Below are 22,326 nucleotides of genomic sequence, written 5' to 3'. Positions count from 1 at the left end.
AGTGCATATTCCCCAACCTCTACGTGAGATACTCTGTCTTAGAGGAGGGGAAGAAGGATTTTTGGCTGTTGCCTCTGTCAGAATTGATTGGGGATCGGGGGCCTGCTTTTCCGCCTCTTGATCCAGTCCCCAACCAGTACCACCCTTGTGTCTACGTGTGAATAAGATTCTGTGGGTAGCCAGCTCCCAGTTGAGTCTTGAAAAGTCCTGACCATTAAAAAAAAAAAAAAGACTAAAATCAAGTGTGACCCTCTGGACTCTTTCTTGTCTCCCAATGACAGGTCACTTGACTGGTGGACAGCAGACGAGTGCAATATGATCAACGGAACAGACGGAGATTCTTTTCACCCGTTAATCACCAAAGACGAAATCCTTTATGTCTTCCCATCTGATTTTTGCAGGTAAGAACCTGAAAAATAAGTTCTTTGACTGTAAGACCACCAAAAATGTGAGGAATTATATACAGTTGCACTTATTCGGTGAGGGTATGTATGCTTAGTGAGTGATCAACGATGATGGCATATTGAGAAACAGCGAAGTGTAGTGGTTCACAGCACTAACTCCAGAGCCCGGCTGTGTTGGTTTGAATACCAGCTCCACCACTTACAGCTGTGTGACCCTGGGAACATTATTTAACCACTCTGTGCCTAACTTTCCTCGTCTGTGAAATAAGGATAGAAAGAGTTGCCTACCTTGGGAGTTGTTTTGAGGACAAACGAGTTACTTTAATAAAATACTCAGCCCAGGGCCTGTCACACTGTCAGTAACATTAAATGTTAGCTCTTTGTTATTATGGTATGCTCTGTCAGGTGTGAAATTTGCCCTGGTCTTCTTCCGGTCAACAGGTGGTCGCTCCATAGAAGGTAAAGAAAGCATACTGCAGTCCGTATTTCAGAGTTCATAGGTCTTTGCTGAGCTCTAACCTTCCCGTTGATCCCATCTGCTCACACGTGGCCCGCAACCTCTCCCTGGCTCCCACCTGCTATTTCTGTCCAGACGCACATGATGAAGTCCCCTCTGTGGCAGGAAGGCCTCCTGCTTTGTGACCTGATTCCCAGCTCCCCGTCATCCCTGCTGCTTCTCCCGCCCTTCACCCTAAAACCGCTCAGCTGAGAGGCTGAGCACACAGCCTCCCTTTCCTCTCCCACTCACTCCTGCAAGGCTTTTTGTGAGACTTCTCCTCCATCAGAAGTAATCTAGTTGGGGCTTCCCAGGTGGCGCAGTGGTTGAGAGTCTGCCTGGCGATGCAGGGGACACGGGTTCGTGCCCCGGTCCGGGAAGATCCCACATGCCGCGGAGCGGCTAGGCCTGTGAGCCATGGCCGCTGAGCCTGTGCGTCCAGAGCCTGTGCTCCGCAATGGGAGAGACCACAGCAGGGAGAAGCCTGCGTACTGCAAAAAAAAAAAAAAAAAGAATTAATCTAGTTGCCTTTGATGCTATGGAGTCAATATTCTCAAGGTCAGCTGTTCTTCTGGCTTTCATATCTCACACAACTGAGCACCTCCTCAGTCAGCCCTTCCAGAATCACTATAAATCTCCCTCTTCCCTTGCACTGAATCAGTCAGCAAGTGGGATCCATCCTCCTCAGAAAGAGCTCTCCTTTCACTCCATCCCTGCTCTCTGTGCCATGGTGCAGACGCTTTCCAGCTTTCACGTGGAATATCTCAGTCACCTTCCATCCAGCTGCTCCCTTCAGTCAATATTTGTGAAAGGACTGATGGAAGAGAAAATATGTTTGAGCGCAATGGGTGAGACAAAGAAATTCCAGAGGGTAGTAGGAGGCTTATTAAAGATATGGCACAGAGGAAACTCATTCTTGTTTGGTACCACTACTTCTGAAGAGCCACTTGGCAATGCTTAGTAAAGCCAAAGACGTGCAAACCCCATGATTCCGCACTTCTCTCCTATGAAGGTTCCCTGACCTGAAGAACTCGTGTACATACATGAAGGAGATTTATACAGAAAAGTTCACTGCAACATGGATTGTAGTTAGGAAAAATTGGAAGTGTCAACGGAAATAATGAAGAATCTATAATAGGAATAGAAAAGAGTTTTATTTGAGCCAAACTGAGGACTGTAGCCTAGGAGACACTGATTCAAGGAGCACTTGAATTGTGTTTTGTCAGACTACAAAATGGGGGAGACATACAAAGGCAAAAGCTTCAAGGTTGCAGTTAGTTACGTGGGTTGTTTATCAAGAATTATAACTGGAGCTGGCAAGAAGTAAGAGTGCTTGTTAAGCAAGGATTGGTTGGGATCTGAAATGGTTGCATAGTTACAAGGGGAGACCTTGAGACCGTAAGGTTGCAGCTGGCCACTGCGAGCAGATACTGTTTTGAGAACGGCTAGTGGTGTCCTTGAGTTTGATGCAGTTCAGAAAATTTATGTTCACAGTGGTGCAGGAATGTGTCTGAAACCACATCCACAATGGCCACCTGGCTCCATCCTGAATGTGACCCACAATTACTCCATTTTGATTTTAAAAAGCATTCTTTACTTTAATGGTTAAAGCAGATGTACAATGAGTGTTTGACAGGCTATGAGAGAGGCTGTTCCCATTAGCATAAAGTTTAAGTTAAATCATGTGTAAGCCAGAATAACTTCCCCATATCTCAATATGTGAAAATTTCTTCCATCCAAAGAAATCTAAGTGCCTGTGAAAAGGAAAATATAAATAAATAATGAGGCTTCCCTGGTGGCGCAGTGGTTAGGATTCTGCCTGCCAGTGCAGGGGACATGGGTTTGAGCCCTGGTCCGGGAAGATCCCACATGCCACGGCACAACTAAGCCCGTGTGCCACAACTACTGAGCCTGGGCTCTATAGCCGCGAGCCACAGCTACTGAGCCCACGCGCTGCAACTACTGAAGCCCGCGCACTAGAGCCCGTGCTCCGCAACAAGAGAAGCCACCACAATGAGAAGCCCGCACAACGCAATGAAGAGCAGCCCCAGCTCACCGCAATTGGAAGAAAGCCTGCACGCAGCAACGAAGACCCATCGCAGCCAAAAATTAAACCAAACAAACAAAAAGTTTATAAATAAATAAATAATGGGGTATTTGTTTGATAGAATATCATGTTACAAGTAAAATATAGGGGCTTCCCTGGTGGCGCAGTGGTTGAGAGTCCGCCTGCCGATGCAGGGGACACGGGTTCGTGCCCCGGTCCGGGAAGATCCCACATGCCGCGGAGCGGCTGGGCCCGTGAGCCATGGCCGCTGAGCCTGCGCGTCCGGAGCCTGTGCTCTGCAATGGGAGAGGCCACAACAGTGAGAGGCCCACGTACTGCAAAAAAACAAACAAACAGTAAAATATAATAACCAGAGCCATGTACATTAATGCAATAAATCTTAAAAATATAATGAAGAAAGAAGCAAATTGTAAAAGAGAATATGGTATACTGTTTATATAGCATTTAGAAATAACAAACAGTGCCACAAGTTGTTCATGAATATCCACATAGGTGAAAGTATAAAGACCTGCATGGGAATGATAAACCCCAAATTCAGGACAGCGGTTACCTCTGGGGACGCAGAGGACTAGAATCAGGAGTGTTACGCAGAGAGCTCCGGTTGTATCCGTAAATATACATTTTATTTATCTAAGTGGTATTTGTTATAAAAGGTACTTACTATAGTATTTTCTGTTTTTCTGTTTGCTTAAAATTTTCATGAAAAAATGCTATGGGGTGGGATGTGCAGTGGAAGGCAACTCCTGTAAGTCACAACCCAGGGAGAGATGTGTGCCCCCTGTGCTTCAGAGGTGAAAAAGTGAGGCCCCCAAAGCAGTTCCCCTCAGCCTTCAGATGCCTTCAGATGCAGGGCTGAAGGATCAGTTACCACAGTGTATGTGAAAAGTGCCTTGGCTGTCACTCAGGTGCTGTGCACGTAGAAGGGTGGTTGGTATCATAAGGGACCACTGTTTGAAACGCTGTAACCACTGAAGGCAGAATGATGTTGAACACCATTGAAATAAGCAACCTAGGCAAATACGGAAACTATTTTTATTGGGGGGAAATGGGTATCAAAGTATATATTCTAGGGCTTCCCTGGTGGCGCGGTGGTTGAGAGTCTGCCTGCCGATGCAGGGGACACGGGTTCGTGCCCCGGTCCGGGAGGATCCCACATGCCGCGGAGCGGCTGGGCCCGTGAGCCATGGCCGCTGAGCCTGCGCATCCGGAGCCTGTGCTCCGGAACGGGAGAGGCCACGGCAGTGAGAGGCCCGCGTACCGCAAAAAAAAAAAAAGTATATATTCTAATCAAGTATCTGTCTAATGGGGCACTTTTCCAGGCCTGCAGAATCTACCGGGCCACACGCTTTGCCAACTCTTCAGCTTTCGCTTTGCCTCTGCCTCACCCTGGCATGTGTCCATGCTAGTCTAGGCGACTCATTTCTTTCAGCACAAATATCCATTCTAACTCATTTTCTTGATTTTCTACCCCACGTTATGTTTTTTTCTAAGTCTTGTTAAGATGTTAGCATAGCTGCTGCCTCTTAAACATCTTTCATTATAATCTGTCTCCTACTTTATTACACATTCAATGGGTTGAGCTCCTTTCAAGCTTTCTTTTGCCTCTTCATTTTCCACTTATCCTGTAAGCTTTTAGCCACGTTATACCCAAGAACGGTTGCCTAACTCACTGGTACGGGCAGATCATGCTGATGGGAGCTCACATTGACTTTTTATTCTTACCTCCTAACAGGTCAGTATATATAACTTTCAGTGACTTTGAGAGCGTACAGGGACTGCCTGCCTTGAGGTTTAAGGTGCCTGCAGAAATATTAGCCAATACCTCAGACAACGCTGGCTTCTGTATACCTAAAGGAAACTGCCTGGGCTCAGGAGTTTTGAATGTCAGCGTCTGCAAGAACGGTAAGAACTCAGAGAGGGGACATGGGCAGGAGGGTCTGGATGCAGGATTGATGTTCTTCAACAGAGAATGTTGTCAGCCCAATAGAAAGGCGATTTTGACCTTTCAAGAATAACATTTTGGGGCTTCCCTGGTGGCACAGTGGTTGAGAGTCTGCCTGCCGATGCAGGGGACATGGGTTCGTGCCCCGGTCCGGGAAGATCCCACATGCCGCGGAGCGGCTGGGCCCGTGAGCCATGGCCGCTGAGCCTGTGCGTCCGGAGCCTGTGCTCCGCAATGGGAGAGGCCACAACAGTGAGAGGCCCGCGTACCGAAAAAAAAAAAAAGAATAACATTTTGTCAGAAACAGACTCACAGACATAGAAAACAGACTTACGGTTACCAAGGGGGAAAGCAGAGGGCAGAAATTAGGAGTTTGGGATTAGCAGATACAAATTACTATATATAAAATAAAATAGAACAAGGTTCTACTGTATAGCACAGGGAACTATATTCAATATCTTATAATAACCTATAAAGGAAGAGAATCTGAAAAAAGTATATATATATATATATATATATGTGTGTGTAACTGAATCACTTTGCTGTACACCAGAAACGAACACAGCCTTGTAAATCAACTGCAATTAAAAAAAAAAAAGTTTTGTAACATGGCTATAGCATAGTTTTCTTTTAAAAAAAGCATTGGCTTTCCTGTAATGATTTTTATTCCTAGATTGCCGTGTTATGTTTTTCCTGGGAAGTAGTTTAAGAGTTTGTTTTTCTTTTTCTTGAAACCAGTCCAGGGCCAGTGTTTCTTAATGTCTGAGCTAATCTGCTCCTTTCCGTGAATGAGGTGGAATGATCAGGGGTGCAGCTGACAGAAACATTTTTTTCATCACGAGGACCAGTTTTTGCAATCATATGCTGCATAATATTCACAATAGCCTTGCTAGATAGACAGCCAGTAGCCTCTGTTCATAACTGTGGAAACCAGGGCTCAGAGAAGGAACGGGATTTTTATAAAATCCTTACCTCTGAGCAAATTCCTGCTAGAACTTAGGGTCTTCTCATATTTGTACTGCGATCTTTCTGAGGCTACAATTCTTGTTTAAAGTTTCTCTTGAGAAACTCTGTAACTCCTTTCTCTTGATTAAAGTTGTACTTTTTTCCTGAATGATGTGCTAACTTTTGCCCCCGTGTCCATTTGGTTTGAAAATCTCCTTTTGGGATAACCCTCCCTTTCCTTGTCTGATGGGGTCACGGCTCCCAAGCCTGGCCTCAGAACTGTCTGGAGAATCATTAAAAACATCTGTCCCAGGGCCCACCTGCTAGCACCCCAGAATCTGTAGTTTTAATGAACTTCAGGTGATTCTCATGAAGGTGGTACCTGCAAGATTGGGAACCGCTGTTCTGGGGAACACACACCCCTGACCTAGAGATCAGACCTCTCCTGCTGGCTTACTGGGGGATGGTCCTGAAATGGCACCTGCCCGATCAACCCATGTTTCTGTGGTTCAAGGCACACATGTGGACACATTTTTCTTGTTATTTTGTTAACAGTCTGCTTCCTCAAGAAGTTGATGTCAGAACCAACAGAAGGATTCTACTTTGCAACAGTCATTCCTCTTGCTATAATCCTTTTCCTCTTGCCTGTTCTGTGTTCCCAGATGTGGACTGAAATATTACCCTTCAGGACTATCCTCAAGTGTTTTGCATTCCCCAGGGGAACATTCTGGCTAGTGGGATGAGTGAGCGTTCTGGAGTCAGGGGGATCTGGGATTGACTTCTGTTTGTTAGCAAATTGGCCACGTTGCTGAAGGAGGGTTCCAGACAGCAGTTTTCTCATCTGTAAAATGGGGGTGATTATAGCTTCCTTGGAGGGTTGTGTGAAGGTTAGAGATAATGTATGTAAAACACTCAGGACAGTGTCTGGCCCTTATTAAGTCCTTAACAGATCTTTAAAAATACATTTTAAAGGTCAGTGTAGGAAATTCCCTGGCGGTCCAGTGGTTAGGACTCTGCCCACTCACTGCTGAGGGCCTGGGTTCCATCCCTGGTCAGGGAGCTAAGATCTCACAAGCCACGTGGTGCAGCCAAAAAAATCAATAAATAAAGGTCAGTGTAGGTCACAAAGAAGGAAATCATGTCTTCGTGAAACTGTGTAGCAGCAGAGAGCAGAACTGTGTGTGTGACAAGTGAGGTGTCTGAGCCATGGGCTGGAGGATATGTGAGCAGACTTAAACTACTTGCCGTTAAGCTAATTTCTCCCAAAATGTATTTTCCTGGCAGCAGTTATTGAGTCCCTCTCCTCTTTTCAAGAGCAAAATCTATCAATAGAATAGGTTTCCTTTAATAACTTGCTTCTCTATGTGTTCCTTAAAACGAATAGGAAATTTTTTTAAAAAAAAAAGGAAGAAAAAAAAAACAGTGTCTTCCTGTGGGCAGACCTTGATCTAGTCAGAGGCTGCAGATGGCAGGACCAGGCAAAGTCTTAAAAAAAATTCTACATTGGGAATTCCCTGGCGGTCCAGTGGTTAGGGCTCCGCACGTTCACTGCCGAGGGCCGGGGTTCAATCCCTGGTCGGGGAACTAAGATGCTGCAAGATGCCTATTTTGGGTAAAACATAAACAGGAAAGCAGAAAGATAAGGGGGAAAAAAGTCCATGTACTGGTAGAGAATTACAGTTGAAACAAGTGCTTTAAAATGAGTCGTCCCTTATTCGATCAGAATTCTGCCTCCATCGCCTGAAAGCTGGATGTCTTGGGGAAATTTTATAACTTCTCTGAACCTCCCTTTCCTCAAATGCAAAAGGAAGGAAATAGTTCTAACTTCATAGGACTGCTGGGAGCGTTAATTAAAATAATGTGTGTAAAGCATTTGTCTATTATAGGTTCAGCAAATGTTTGTTGAAGAATAAATGATTTAGCCAGGACTTCATATTCTGATATAAAATAATGTAGGGGTAAAAGAGATGTCAGAAGATGAAGTATAAATCCCTAGCTAAGAGATGTAGGATATACTTTTAGCCTGCCCCTCTCCCCAATCCAACTTTTCTGTGTATAGCTTTCCCCCTACTGAGGAACTGGATTTGTGGTCAGGAACTTTATATTCATCTTAGACTTTTAAGAACCTCACCATTCATTTCTGTTTTCCTCAAAATGCAGGTGCACCTATTATTATGTCTTTCCCACACTTCTACCAAGCAGATGAGAAGTTTGTTTCTGCCATAGAAGGCATGCACCCAAATAAGGACTATCATGAGACATTTGTGGACATTAATCCTGTGAGTACACACGTCTTCTTGGTTAAAAAACATACATTTTATTCTGTCTATACGGTGTTCACCAGCTTAGCCCTGGGTACTCTTGAGAAGTGTATTGTCTTCCTTCCATTCACATATTCAAGTGGAGGGAGCTCAGCTCAGTGTGATGTGATGCAGAGTCTCATAGCCCTGTAATTAGGAGGCTGAGTTGTATTGAGCTAATACGCAGAAATATTGGCAAACCCACTTTAACAAAAAAGCAACAGTGAAAGTCCCATCATTGGAAACAACTGGAATCGGACCCAGGTAACCTGGTCAGTCTTCTGTTGCCAAAAGACTGGACCTGAACATACATGTATTCCTCTCACTGGGCCACAGATCAGCAGGGTGAAGACATTCTGCTGCCAGGAACGTTTTGGTTGAAATTTAAATGTATATATATTAGCTTCAGGCACTTTTGGCAAAACTCTTTATACAGGTGCTTTTGAGAGTTATTATATGACATCATTAATTTAAAAAGCATCAAATATATACATACTCTAATTCCATATTCATAGAGGAGAAAACCTAAAAACCATGTTGAAAGGATGTATCATTTCACAATGTGAGAACCTTTCACTGTAGGGACTGAATTAAAGGTGAGATATCTTCATTCTTGGGATTTTGAGCACATGCATGGAACAGTCACAGAAGAGCCAGCACATTCTTTGAGCACAGCGACTTATGGGCATTTCAACCATTAGCTACACTCATTGCATTCATATTTGAGAAATCGGTGCTCTTATCGTTTTGTGAATAAGGTCAGGTGTGGTTTTCTCCCTTTTCTCTCTTAGCCATCAGTCAGCTCCTTTTCAGTAGCCAAACCGCTTGTCACCAGGGTGAGGCACAACCCCACCCGCTTGGTGCAGAAGGTGGCGTGGCCATGGGAGGACAATGCTGCGTCTGTCCTCCGGGCTCTGTTGGGTGGGCCTGGCCACAGGTGGGCACCATTCTCTGGCTGTGACCACATCCTCCTTGTAGCACTCTGTCCCTCTGCCTGGAAACCCAGAGCCGACAGGGTATCTGCTGGATCTCCTTCCTGCCCGTGTCCTCTAGGGCTTTGCTATTCAAAGTGACAGCATCCTGCTCAATCTCAGGCCCCACCCCAGACCTACCAAATCAGAATCTGCATTTTAATAAGGTGCCCAAGGACTCGCATGCATAGTCAAGTGTGAGAAACATTGGTCTACCAGGCACCTAACACAATCCACAGTTCTCATTCTGTCCTGGGGAACAGTTTTCCCTCGTCCCGCTCTGCCTAGCACATGTGGCAGTGGCCGCCCTGTTTATCAGAACCACCCAGAAACGGTGCTCTATCGACAGAAACTGTGTGTGTGGTTTTAATAAATCCTAACGTTTTCTTTCTACTTCTCTGATTCACAGTTGACTGGAATTATCCTAAGAGCAGCCAAGAGGTTCCAAATCAACGTTTATGTCAAAAAATTAGACGACTTTATGTAAGTTTCGCTTGTTTCTGCAGAGGCAGAGGGTGGTTTTGCTGCATTGACTTTCTGGTGGGGTTGATGTCGAGAGGGCTACAGCCCACTTCTAAGTCTGTTCACCCTGCCCTTCAGGGATGAGGCACGATCAGCATTGTCATGGGCAGCCTGGGTCTTGGAAGTTACTTATTTTACTTAACCAAACACTTATAGAATGCTTTCCGTGGATCAACCATTATTCTAAGTAGTTTACATACATTAACTCATTTGTTCCTCACAATAACCCTGTATTACCCCCTTTTACAGATGAAGAAACTGAGGCCCAGCGTCTGCTCTTACCCACTCTGCTAAGCATTTCCCTCACCAGGACTCTGGCTGCCTCCCTCCCTCCCTTTCTTTCCACTGCTCCCACCCAGGCCAGCCACAAACCCTCCCGTGGATGGTGAAATACTCTCTGGAGTCCAGTGTACCCACACTCCATCTGCTTAATTAGGATTCTCGAGTATAATCTCCTGCTCAGACTTTTCAGTGGTAATTGAGAAAATGACTTCATTCAATGTTGAATGAAAAAGCAGAATGCAAAACTGTAATACATATCTATACTATATCTATATTTATCTAATCTTTCTGTCTGCCTATCTATCATTCAAACTTGGTTGGCTCCCCCCATAAAATTTGCCAGGTTTAAGCACATGTGTTTGGGATCTTTCTAGAAAGCAAATGTGATTTGTAAGGATGCATTTTGTGTGTGTATTTCTGAGGGAGTATAATTTAGTAGTTACAATCTAGAGCCTTAGAATCAAAGTGGAATTCCAATCCTAGCTCCACCACTTCCTCATGGTGGTCCTGGGCAAATTACTCCGAGCTACCATGTCCTTGTCTTAAACCTGGGACAGTAATACCTACTGCATTGGGACTACCATGAGAATTAAGTGAGATAATGTTCCCAAGACACCTGGTACAGAGCTGGTGCATAGTAAATGCTCAGTAAGTGATTGCTCCAGGCTCTTGTAAAGACAATACTGAGTAGCCTGATTATAAAACATTCTGAGGAATGACAGCATTGTTCTGCTGGAACCTCCCCTCCAATAACTCTTGGGAGTATGGTAATCATTTTGATGAATTTACTTTTGGCATCTTGTGTTTTGGTTAAACACACTTTACATAAATATGCAACACTTTGAATTGTTAGACTGTTTGTGATCTAACTGCTGATTATTAGGTGTTTGCAGATATAATAAGAGGTCTACATAAATTCCAGGTAATTTAATGAAATAACTGGGCTGGCATTTTCATATAAACTTGTCTCGCCAGGCCAGTGTGCCATCCTAATGAGGATGTCTATAAAATAGTCTCTTTTTTTGTGTTTGTAGTGAAACGGGAAATATTAGAACCCTGGTTTTCCCAGTGATGTATATCAATGAGGTAAGTCCTGGGAGGGAGCCACAGGTACGTTTTACCTGTGGAAGCTTGGGGAACTTCCTACTTCTGCGATTGTAGCTATGTGTAATTTAAGATGTGAGAAAGGGGCAAAGGTGATTTTTTTTTTTTTTTTTTTTTGCGGTACGCGGGCCTCTCACTGCTGTGGCCTCTCCCGTTGTGGAGTACAGGCTCCGGACGCGCAGGCTCAGCGGCCATGGCTCACAGGCCCAGCCGCTCCGCGGCATGTGGGATCTTCCCAGACCGGGGCACGAACCCACGTCCCCTGCATCGGCAGGCGAACTCTCAACCACTGTGCCACCAGGGAAGCCCAAGTTGATTTTTAAAAACCTGTTTGTCCTCAGAAAATTTCTGTTTATATGTTTACATGAATCTTCCTGTGTCTGAGATTTGAAAACGACAGAAAGAAATTTCCCTTGTCAAGAACATTATTTGGGTGAAACTTCTTTCTGGGAAGCTGGTTATGTAAGAAACAAAATGCAAAGGTAATTAGTTTACCGTTCATTAGTTGAGGAGAAAAAGAATAAAAAAGAGCGTGGGGTGCTTGAGAAATGATTAAATAAAATGTGATACCTGCCCATTAATTGCAGTGATACGTGGGTGCCTTATTCTTCATCATAGCATAGAGTCTTTTCTACTTTCTGGTTCCTGTCTTAGTTCAAACAAGAGGAGTTTCTCTTGAGAAATATTTCTTTCACAGTGTACCCACAGAAATGTTATCCCTAATTGTTAGGCATAAATTGAAGTTCTGTAAAGCATATTCTGAAAGCTCATGAAACATCCACTATTTAAGACACCTGTGATAAATTCTTTTCTGACTCACATATCACATTTACTGTAGTTATACCTCCTCAATTTCCCTTCTCTCTTTCACCCAGTTTTGAGGGGAAACTTGCAGAATTTTCCCCCTCAAATTCATGATCGGCTGGCTTCCATTGTTAACAGCAACAGTTGTTAAAGTTTCATGATTTTTCTCTCTTCCCTGAAAATATTTGTTCTTTGTAGAAGATTTAGTAACAAAGATTAGCAAGGAAAGGGAAAGTTCAAATGACTTCTCGCAAAACCTGAGCCAGACTGATAAATTGTTTTCTTTTTAATTAATTAATTAGTTTATTTTTGGCTGTGTTGGGTCTTATTTGCTGCGCGGGCTTTCTCTAGTTGCAGTGAGAGGGGGCTACTCTTCATTGCGGTGCGCGGGCCTCTCATTGCAGTGGCCTCTCTTGTTGTGGAGCAGGGACTCTAGGTGCGCCGGCTTCAGTAGTTGTGGCTCACGGGCTCCAGAGCGGAGGAAGCTCAGAAGTTGTGGCACACGAGCTTAGTTGCTCCGCGGCATGTGGGATCTTCCTGGACCAGGGCTCGAACCTGTGTCCCCTGCACTGGCAGGTGGATTCTTAACCACTGAGCCACCGGGGAAGCCCCTGATAAATTGTTTTTAACTTGCTTTATTTTCCTCAGCAATACGTCATAAAATTTTTTTTCCAAAACAACTTTGTAAAATAAAATTTGATGTTTCACATTTTGTAAAAGTAACGTGCTCTTTATAGAACTCAGGAGATTAAAAATTGTATTTAAAAAGTGAACTGCTTGATAAGCAAGCCCATCCCTCAGAGAAAAGTGCAATTGACATCTGCTTATGTTGCCTCAGTATTTTTCTGGTTTTGATATTACATAGTTGAGACCATACGGTAGATACGGTTTTATATCCTTTTTCAACTTAGCATTGTATTGGTAGCCACATTGATAAACTTTTGAAGGGTTTGTGATCACAGTTCTAAGACAAGGCTTTTATTGTTTCATAGGAAGAATTCAGGCAGTATTTACCATTTATAGGACCTATTTGCAGTTGCTCCTGGGTCATTACGGTTATTGTTTGTGGGGAGAGCCATGGAAGGAGGGCTTTTTGAAAGTGTGGAAGGTCCCTGTTCTGCCAGCTTACATTCATTGTTGCACCATATTTGAAGTCCCCTCCACCTTAACTTCTGCTTTGACTTTTTGTTAACGACTAGATTGAGTCCAGGGAATGATGGAGTGAAACCTCGTGCTTTTACTCCCTCCCAGAAAGAACTTGACTTTTCTCTTCTCTAGAAAAGGAAAACATTAGACCTGGAAGTGACCTTGGAGACTGCTCTCCCACCCCTTTCCTTCCAGAGGCGGAGACTCTGACCATGATGGGCCTTCATCTGCAAATTGAGCAGATGAATTAAGCCCATTCATTAATTAAGCCCAAAGTCCCAGTTGTTGCTAATAATTTTTATAGAATTAAGTTCTTCAGATACCTCACAGTTTAAGGTGATAATACTTTTGCCCTTAGTTATCTGGAATTCTGGTTAGCCTCAAGACTTCCCTGAACACTTTCTGTCTAGACCTCTGGTCCCGATCAGTATAGATCCAACCAAGAGAGAAATGATGCTTTCCACATGCCATTATTGGAATATTGCATTCATTCATTCATCTAATCAAGAGACATTAATTGAGCACCTACTGTGTTTCAGGCGCTATACCCAGTGTTTAGTTGACTGAAATAAAAGTCTTGCCTTCAGGAACCTCACAGTCAGGAGGAGACAAACAAGTAAACACACAGTTATAATGCAGAATGTGGAGACAGTGATGGAAGATTTTAGAATGTGAGATGGAAGCGCAGAAAAGGGGCCTTGAACCAGGCCAAAGGAGACTTCTGGAAGGAAGTTATGCTGAGTTGGATTTTGAAGGGTGACATGGAGTTGTCTGATACAAAAGAAAAGCTGATATTATCTCAGTATTTCTGAATACTTTCCTCCTCCTTTTTCCCACCAATTTTGAGTAAAACATGTCTTCAGGAGAAAAGAGACATCAGTGAATAAGTGCCCCCTCTGGTTATTCTAACTTATAAAAGGATTTTCAGTATCTCTGGTTTGCTAACAGGAGGACATACCCAAATTGTGTTTAATGGTTTGGAGGAAAGATAGAGCAAAAAACTTTACACCCTGGATATTCAGTAATCAAGGGAATACTATTTTCTTGCTCCTCCTCGCAGAGTGTTCTCATTGATAAAGAGACTGCAAGTCGACTGAAGTCTGTGATTAACACTACTCAGATCATCACCAACATACCCTACATTATCATGGCGCTGGGTGTGTTCTTTGGTCTGATCTTCACCTGGCTCGCGTGCAGAGGACAGGGATCCATGGACGAGGTGAGCAGTGGCTGGAGGAATGTCTCCCTTACTGAATAACGTTCCTTGAGGACTTCAGCTGTGCTTCACTGAAGGGCTGTCAGCGGGCTTATTAGGGTGGATTCTGAGGTTTTATGCTGGACACAGTGATTTCATGGTTATATTACTGCTGGGCCAAATGAGAGGCAAGGGAAGTGTGTCAAGGTGGAGGGGTGATAGAATGGTATTTTCCAGTATTTCAGGCTTTCTTGGTAGGAATGGAACCCCTGGGAGAAAGCATTGTGTCTTTGCAAGTAACCTGAAAAAAAGAGGAAGAATATAAAACAGCTAGGCACCCGGGCTTTCTTGTCAGACTGCCCAGGTTCAAATCCCAGTTTGGCCACTTAATAGCTGTGTGACCCCAGAAACTGTGCCTTGGTTTCTCTATCTGTAAAATGGGATGATAATTGAGCCCCGCTTACGAGTTTTTTGTGAGGATTTGATGATATTTTAAACATAAAGCACTTGGCCCAGTGTAAGTATTTAGTAAGAGCTCAATAAATATTAGTTATATGACAAAATAGCTCCATAATTATAGAGCAAGGCAGCCAGAGATCTGCTTGGAAAGAATCCCTGGTTTATCAGAAGATACCTACCACTGAGTCGTCATTGCATAATAAATGATGGGCACAGGGGAGTAGTTCCTCTCCTGGAGGGGTGGGAACAGCCCCAAATGGGTGGGATAAGTGGTTAGGTTGGCTTCCCTAAGTGACCAGCAGGCCAACCCAGGGGTCTTAACACCTTCAATGAGCCCTTCTTAAATTCTCACCAGCCTCTCTGTTTGCAACAAAGGCTTTTTTTTTTTCCCTCTCTTCACTGCCTCCATTATGTATCTGAGGCAAATGTGACATAGGAAATGAAATAGGCTGAAACCATCTAAATCCTATAAGCTCAGATTTCCCTGTCTTCTGCGTGCTTCCAGTATGCCTTTCAACCCATGCCCATCACATTAGCGTGAATTAGGTGTGAGACAACGATTTTTCCATTTCTATCTATGGATTGATCTTACAGTCAATGTAAGATGGATTGTACTGTCACTGAGCTTTTCATAGGCACAGATGAAAGCCCACGTAAATATTATGACTGTTCCTACAATTAGCCATCTTCACATATCCAACAGGCAAGCATTACTGAGCACCCATCACCTATGACACATTGTTCTCTGATGGGCCTCCAACTGAAGGAGAGAAATTCAATAGGGTGTGATGAGGATTATGGTCCAGGTCAACACAAGGAGAAGGGTTCTGGTCCAGTGTCAGGGTAGGGGTGTCAGAGCAGGCCTCCTGGAGAGGATTAGGGCTGAATGTTAAAGAAACAGCAAGAGGAAGCAGGCCAAGAGAAGAGAAGGTGATTGGGATGACAGTTTTCCCATCAGTTTCCCCTCCTTGCACCCCTCTCTCCACTTTTCACATCTGGGGAGAAGTTGGTCACGTGATCTCCTAACCTCGCTGTCCTCTCTCACCTGGTCTCAGGGAACTGCAGACGAAAGAGCACCTCTCATACGAACCTAAGCTAACCATGGGCTGCGCCTGGCGAAGGAAGCGTGCGAGCTGTCGTGACCTGGACCACGACAGTGGGGCAACTGTCTGCATCCTCACAGGCTTGTCAACTGGTGCGAGAGGGAGGAGACCCCGTGCCTGCGTGTGTTCAGCACCTTCTGGCAGAGGTTCAAGAACAGGCTGACCTGGTTGGCCATCAGGATCCTGTGGTCCCTGACAAATTGTTTTTCATGTGTCTAGCAAGTATTTAATAAACTCTGGTATAGTAATTTTTTTGTTGTTGGGTGCTGGTAGCTCCAGAATTTTGTGACCACTGTCGTGGTTATAATGTCTGTGCCTCACTTGTTAACACTACTTGGTCTAACCTTATTCACTACTCTTCATTCACCAAACTTTGTGCTCAAAATACATAAATACTATTTGATGTTGTATTCCTCCATTCATTTCATCCACAAAACAGAAGTAAATAAGATTTGGGGATGCAGGGTAAAATGGTAAGCCTCATTCGATATCATTCAAATGCATCTGATTTCCTCTTTTGAAAAGGTGCATATTGCATTTGTTTTCTTTTTTTTTTTTTTTTTTTTTTTTGCTGTACGCGGGCCTCTCACTGTTGTGGCCTCTCCCGCTGCAGAGCACAGGCTACGAACGCGCAGGCCCAGCGGCCATGGCTCACGGGCCCAGCCGCTCCATAGCATGTGGGATCTTCCCAGACCGGGGCACTAACCCGTGTCCCCTGCATCGGCAGGTGGACTCTCAACCCCTGCGCCACCAGGGATGCCCCATATTGCATTTCTTGCTAATCTTCAGTTCATAATTCCTCCAGGAAAATAATTCAGACAGCTTTCATACAGGGTAGGAATCAAGCAGGGAAGGGGTTTGTGGAGGTGGTACCCGTGAGCTGATAGTGACAAGCACCTGAGGATTTTTGACTTGTACTTTTGTGAATTGAGAGAATGCATAAATGATGTTGGTGAGGACAAGTACAGATATTTCATATAGAATAGAATGCTAGTTATGACATTTGTGGGTAGTTTATTATTTTTTTAGTCCAAATGATCTTGATGTGGAAAGATGTTTCTGGGAGAAGGTAATCAGTAACTGATTTTTTTCCCCAATCACCCTTGCCAAATGTGACTGTTACAATACAATTACAATACTACTGAGTGATTATTTGTAAAATGATTTATAAATGTAGGAAATCCATCTCTCCACAGCCTAAGTTACACTTAAATTTCAGGAAGTCTGACTATACTAAAGAGACATTTCTTCTAGGGCAGTCTTCTTGGTAACTTTGAAATTGTTTTTATAAGTTGTTCTTTTCTCAGATTCAGTTCCTTCTGATGTTTTGTGGCTCACTATCACTCACTGAATAGAGAAAAATGTGCCCTACGCTTCCTGTGACAATCATTTTGCTGACAGAGTGATGGTGTTTTAAAATATTGCACAGGAAGTGCATTTAAGAAAAGTCCCTTGGGACCAGAAGCAGAGCCACCTCTCTGCAGAAGACCTCTTGGCTTTCAGTGTAACCTAAGTCAGGATTGGGAACCATCAGCTGTCACAGAATTCAAGCATATTTAAGGGCAGTTTCTTTGATTCTCAACGTTCACTGTTCATTTTTGATTGAGAAACCTGTACAGTTAATATGGCAAAGTGCACAGATAATGTCTTAACAACTGAATCATTCTGCAGGATTTTTTGTTTAAAACTGGGTTTCAGTGTAAGCAAATGAAAGAAAAAAAGCCACAGTTTCACAAATACAACTTCTGATCCCTGTATGGAGGTAATAAATCATTTCGTTTCCTTGCCTCAATTTTCCTACTCTCTACCCTAAAGCAATTTGTAATGTTTCCCTTTTTGAAGGGGCAGTTCATTAAACTCTCAATTTCTCTATAAATTAAGATAGAACCTATAGATACCCCAAATCACCGAAATGTGAAAAGCTAAATTGAAGATATTTTGTCTTCAATAATGCCAAATATCTAGATTTTTAAAAATTTATCAGTATTTAACTAGATAATTGGCACATCTTATTCTGTTATGCACCCATTTATTCACATTCATAAAACTGATAAGTCAGTGCGTACCCATTGATTCATTCTCTTACCAGAATATAATCATCTGTGAGGAAGAAATTTTTAAACACTATGAGTGATAATATTACAGTTAATGATGTACACCTTTTGATTGAATCCCACACAGTCAGGGAGGCCAAAAGCATAATATTTTCCTATGATTCTTAATAGTTACTTGGCTTAAAAATCACATTTGATATTTTCCTTCTGAAAAATCTGTGGCAAACCCATACACTGCAGTCAAGATTATAGATTGGTTAAGAAGAATGAATGTACCTATTTGGTTTTAGGTTGAAATAACAAACAGTTCCTCATGGTCATTTTTGTGGAGCTATTATCCTAGAAAGGTCCCCAAAAGCTTTGTGATTGCCACAATCAAAGAATACGGTGTCCTGTACTATGATACTCAGTTTAGGAGAAACCAAACAGAGAGAGGTTACCTCACTTCTCTCAGGGAAAATCAGGAGTTGAACACAGGACAGGAGATGGTCTTTGCCACATTCAGCTCCAGGCTTTTCCCACTAGACTTTATTCTAGAAAGCTCACTAATGGTCAGGCAGACCAAGTACTACACAACTAACCTTTATCGGGGTTTTTACTTAAGAGAGGCTAATTTTTTATTTCAGTTGCTCAAGATAAGAGTTCTGTAAAAGGTGCCTGCCATCCTTGGCCCTCTGGGCATTATCACTAGGATTAATTGCTTGTGGCTATTAAAGAGAATGCGGAGCAGAATGTTCTTCCTATAGTTTATACCGCTGGTTCCTTTCATGTGATTCTTGACATGTTTATTTCTACCCTTAATGCAATGAAATATTTCACTAATAAAAAAACTTTCTATGAAATTGCACTGGAAATTGTATGTTATGTCATCAGATGTCCAGTGGTCTGTGGAGTTTCATTTGAAAGATTCTCTCTGCCCTCCTGACGGACTCAGGCCTGAGTCACACCCTTGGGCCACCTCTGATTTCAGCTCAGCTGCAGTTACAGCCAGCCTGACAAGCCCCACTTCAAGAAGGTCCCACACTGTGCTCTTCTACCTCAGAGCTTTCTCCAGAGCCCCGGAAGCCCCTCAGGAGCATGGGGGTTAATACTCCTATGTATTGACGCTCAATCAAAGGGGGCAAGAGTCAGCTGACAAAGGTGCCAGTCCTCAGAGGGACAGTTCTCAGGCTCATTCTACTTGGTTCCTCAGCTAGGGTTGCCCACACTGGAAACTGCTTCCTATCATCATTTCTTCATCCCCTGTCTCACTCTACCCGCCCCCTCACTGCTGCTTCCAACCAAATAATCTACCTGCACTAACATCCTTATTCGGGTCTGCTTCCAGGTAAACGCAAAGTGAAATGCAGACAAGTCCACCCAGAGGGCTCAGCAGGATCAGAGAGCTGTTGGAGAAATACCAGACCTTTGTTTCTGTGGACATTTGGACTGAAGTTATTAGTCCAAAAGTTTAGATTACCTTTAAAACCTTTCCCATCCCAATAATATTGCAACTTATTTCTGAAGTCAGAGCAAATCCAGATCAATCATAAAATATTTAGTTCAGTGTTACAAATGTCCTTATGTATTAAGGACACTTGAACCTCAGCATAAGTGCTTCCTAGGAATCCCAAATCTGCTTCACTGGCTCCTGTCACAGGAGAAGCTCCTTGTTTGATCATAAATGTAAACTTTCAACTAAGTTTCATGACGCTCTGGGAACCTGACTCGGAGTTGAGGGAAGGCTTGCCCAAGGAAGTAACATTTAACTGAGACTGAAGAATAGGTGTTAATGAGGCAAAGCGAAGCATTTCAGACAGAGGTAGCAGGAGGTGCCCAGGAACATGTTACAAGCGACTGAGAAAATATTTGGCTGGGATTCAGAGAAGGAAGAAGAATAGTGGGTGATGAGGCTGAAGAGAAAGGCAGCCTTATTGAGCCATGTCAAAGGTTTTGGTCCTTTTCAAGGCAAACGGGAAGCCATTGAAGTATTGTGAACTGGGTTGTTGGTCAGAGTGTGTGTGTGTGTGTGTGTGTGTGTGTGTGTGTGTAGGGGGGCTGGAATGGGAGATACGACAGGTTTGTTTAGAAAGACTCACTCTAGCTGCAGGGTGAATAAATTGGAAGAGAGTCAACGTGGATGAAGGGAGGTCAGTTAGGAGGCTGTTGTGTTAGGTGGTTCCTTTAGGGTCCCCACTGGATGTCTGGGTGTCATGCACTAGCCTGCAGGGTGAATTCCACAAAGCCACATACATAGCATAGGTCAAGTAATGGCTTTAATGGGGAAAAACAAAATTCTGGAAAAAGGAAGGCACTGACCCTCCATCTTCCTGTCATCCCATGGTGAGGCAAGCTGAGGGCCAGGGCACTGTTTGATCTCAGTGCAGAGGGCAGACTCCTTCTAGTCCACCTTTTTATAGGGCGAAGTATTGTCAATGGAGGAATACACAAGCAACTGAACAAGGGGCAGTTTGGACTTGGGCTGCCCATGGAACGTTGCAACCTCCACTGCTGGGGTGAAGAAGACACCAGTTACGTGGGACATAAGGTTGGGTGCAGCCCCTTCCCCTCCCCGAGGAGAAGGGGGAACCCCCAGCCACAGCTAGCTCATTTGCCAGACAACCTAGAATGAATCTTGCTCATTGCACTGCGGTAGTCTAGGTAGGAGCTGGCAAACTTTTTTTCTGTAAAGGGCCACTTAGAAAATAGTTTTGGCTTTGCAAGCCTCTCTGTCGCAACTACTCAACTCTGTACTTGTAGCATGAAAGCAGTCCTAGACAACATGTAAGCAAATGCATATGTCTGTGTTCCAACGAAACTGTGGACAAAATAGGCAGCAGCCCACATTTGGCTCATGGGCTGTCTGCTGATCCCTGGTCTAGGCAAGAGATTACGGAAATTTGAATCAGGAAGATGGCAGTGGAAATGAAATATTTTAGAAATATTTAAAAGATAAAATATATAGGACTTGGAGATGAAAATGGGAAAGGCAAGGGAGAGAAACATGTCGAGGAAATCATTCATTCATTCCACGGTACTGAATAAGGGCCTATCATGTGGGTGGGCGCTCTGCTAGCACCAGGGACACCGCCAGTAAATAAAACAAAGTTTGCTGCCCTCATGGAGCTAACATTAAATGGGGGCTGGGGGGCAATAAATAGGTGGTGGTAATAAGAATATTAAAGCAGCCAGTGACAGGAGTGGGATGTGCAATTTTAGAAAGGGTGATCAGGGATGGCTTCCTACTGAAGAAATAGTCATCCATTCTTTTCCATCTGAGATCGTTCTCCCCTTCCATCCATAATTTCTGTGATTTGGCTCAGCTGCTGCTGCTTCTTTCTCGCAGGCTCTCTTGAGGGCTGTCTCCTCTGGTCTAATTACTGATGCTCAGCTGCATCTTCTCACTTGATCCTCTCTCCCTGACAATCTCATTGGCACCCAGGCTTCAATTACACCCTAACATGGGCCTCTCTGTTCCACCTCAGTCCCACATATCCAAGCGCCAGCTGGATATCCTCAGCCAGGTTGTCCTCAAATCCAGTAAGTAAAGAAAGGAACTCATTTTTTCTTGTCTCCCCCCCAAATTCCAATGACATCACAGTGTACAAGCCAGGAACCAGGGACCCTTGCTAGACTCTTCTTTGCCTGCCGCTCCACACCCCATCAATCATCAAGTCCACCTGCTCCCCAGTCTTCATTCCTGCTGTCCTCATCCGTATATCAGCGTTCTCACTGGGACTTCTGCAATGACCACTATTAGCATTATTTAATTGTATGAGTACGTAACCCATTTACATTTTCAAAAACTAAACGGGCTTTATACTGCAAAGTCCTCCCTCCACCCATCTTCTTGCCACCCAATTCATCTTCTCAGAGGCAACCGATGTTATTCATTTTAAAAATGTATCTTTCCAGGAATATTTCATACAAATACATGTAATTACATATTCTAGCCCTTTTTTTTTCCCACCCAAATTGTAGCATTTAGAACACATATAGTGTTCTAAATTGTGTTTATATAATTTACCTTTGAGATCTTTCTTTTCAGTACATAAAGAGCTTTACTTGGCTGAATAGTATTCCTTTGTATGAATGCAACTATTTAAGCAAAACACTGTTTCCTATCATTTGTTATTATAAATAAGGCTGTAACCTATAACCTTATATTCCATTAATTTTGCCAAATCATTTACAAGATAAATTCCTAGAAGTAGCATTGCTAGGTCCAAAGACAATTTTAATTTCGATAAACACAATGACTTTGTTTTTATTTTTATTCAAGTTACAGAAGCACATAGATTTAAGAAGCAAATAATTCTACAAAGTGTCTACCAAGAATTCTACAAAACAAAAAACAAAAAACCTAAATGGACATCATTCTCAGAGGCACTTCTTTTAGCCTTCTTCTTTTTTCTTTCTTTCTTTCTTCTTCTTTTCCCCACCATTACCCCATGACTTTAAGTGACATGCTGCTTCGTGAATTTTCGGGTTTAGTGTTATCCACTGTCTCTCCACTATGGAGAATAAGGATTTAGCTTTCTTTCCTACCCTG

At 43.5% G+C, this 22,326-nt stretch overlaps 1 protein-coding gene across 1 annotated transcript in view; it reads left to right on the top strand.

The window, feature by feature from the left end:
- Positions 1–18,640, top strand: part of SCARB2 (scavenger receptor class B member 2) — a 68,830-nt gene extending 50,190 nt beyond the window's left edge. Inside the window, exons 6-12 of the mRNA XM_030877912.2 lie at positions 282–401; positions 4,701–4,870; positions 8,016–8,134; positions 9,536–9,609; positions 10,965–11,016; positions 14,045–14,203; positions 15,694–18,640. Of these exons, the coding sequence (XP_030733772.1) occupies positions 282–401; positions 4,701–4,870; positions 8,016–8,134; positions 9,536–9,609; positions 10,965–11,016; positions 14,045–14,203; positions 15,694–15,732 (733 nt within the window). The 3' untranslated portion in view covers positions 15,733–18,640. The remainder of the gene's footprint in view (positions 1–281; positions 402–4,700; positions 4,871–8,015; positions 8,135–9,535; positions 9,610–10,964; positions 11,017–14,044; positions 14,204–15,693) is intronic.
- Positions 18,641–22,326: the final 3,686 nt, after the last annotated feature.

The sequence above is a fragment of the Globicephala melas genome, chromosome 5 (assembly GCF_963455315.2).
Source record: "Globicephala melas chromosome 5, mGloMel1.2, whole genome shotgun sequence".
Classification (NCBI taxonomy): Eukaryota; Metazoa; Chordata; class Mammalia; order Artiodactyla; family Delphinidae; genus Globicephala; species Globicephala melas.
Note: the sequence above shows the minus strand (reverse complement) of the source record. Positions and strands in the feature narration are given on the sequence as shown.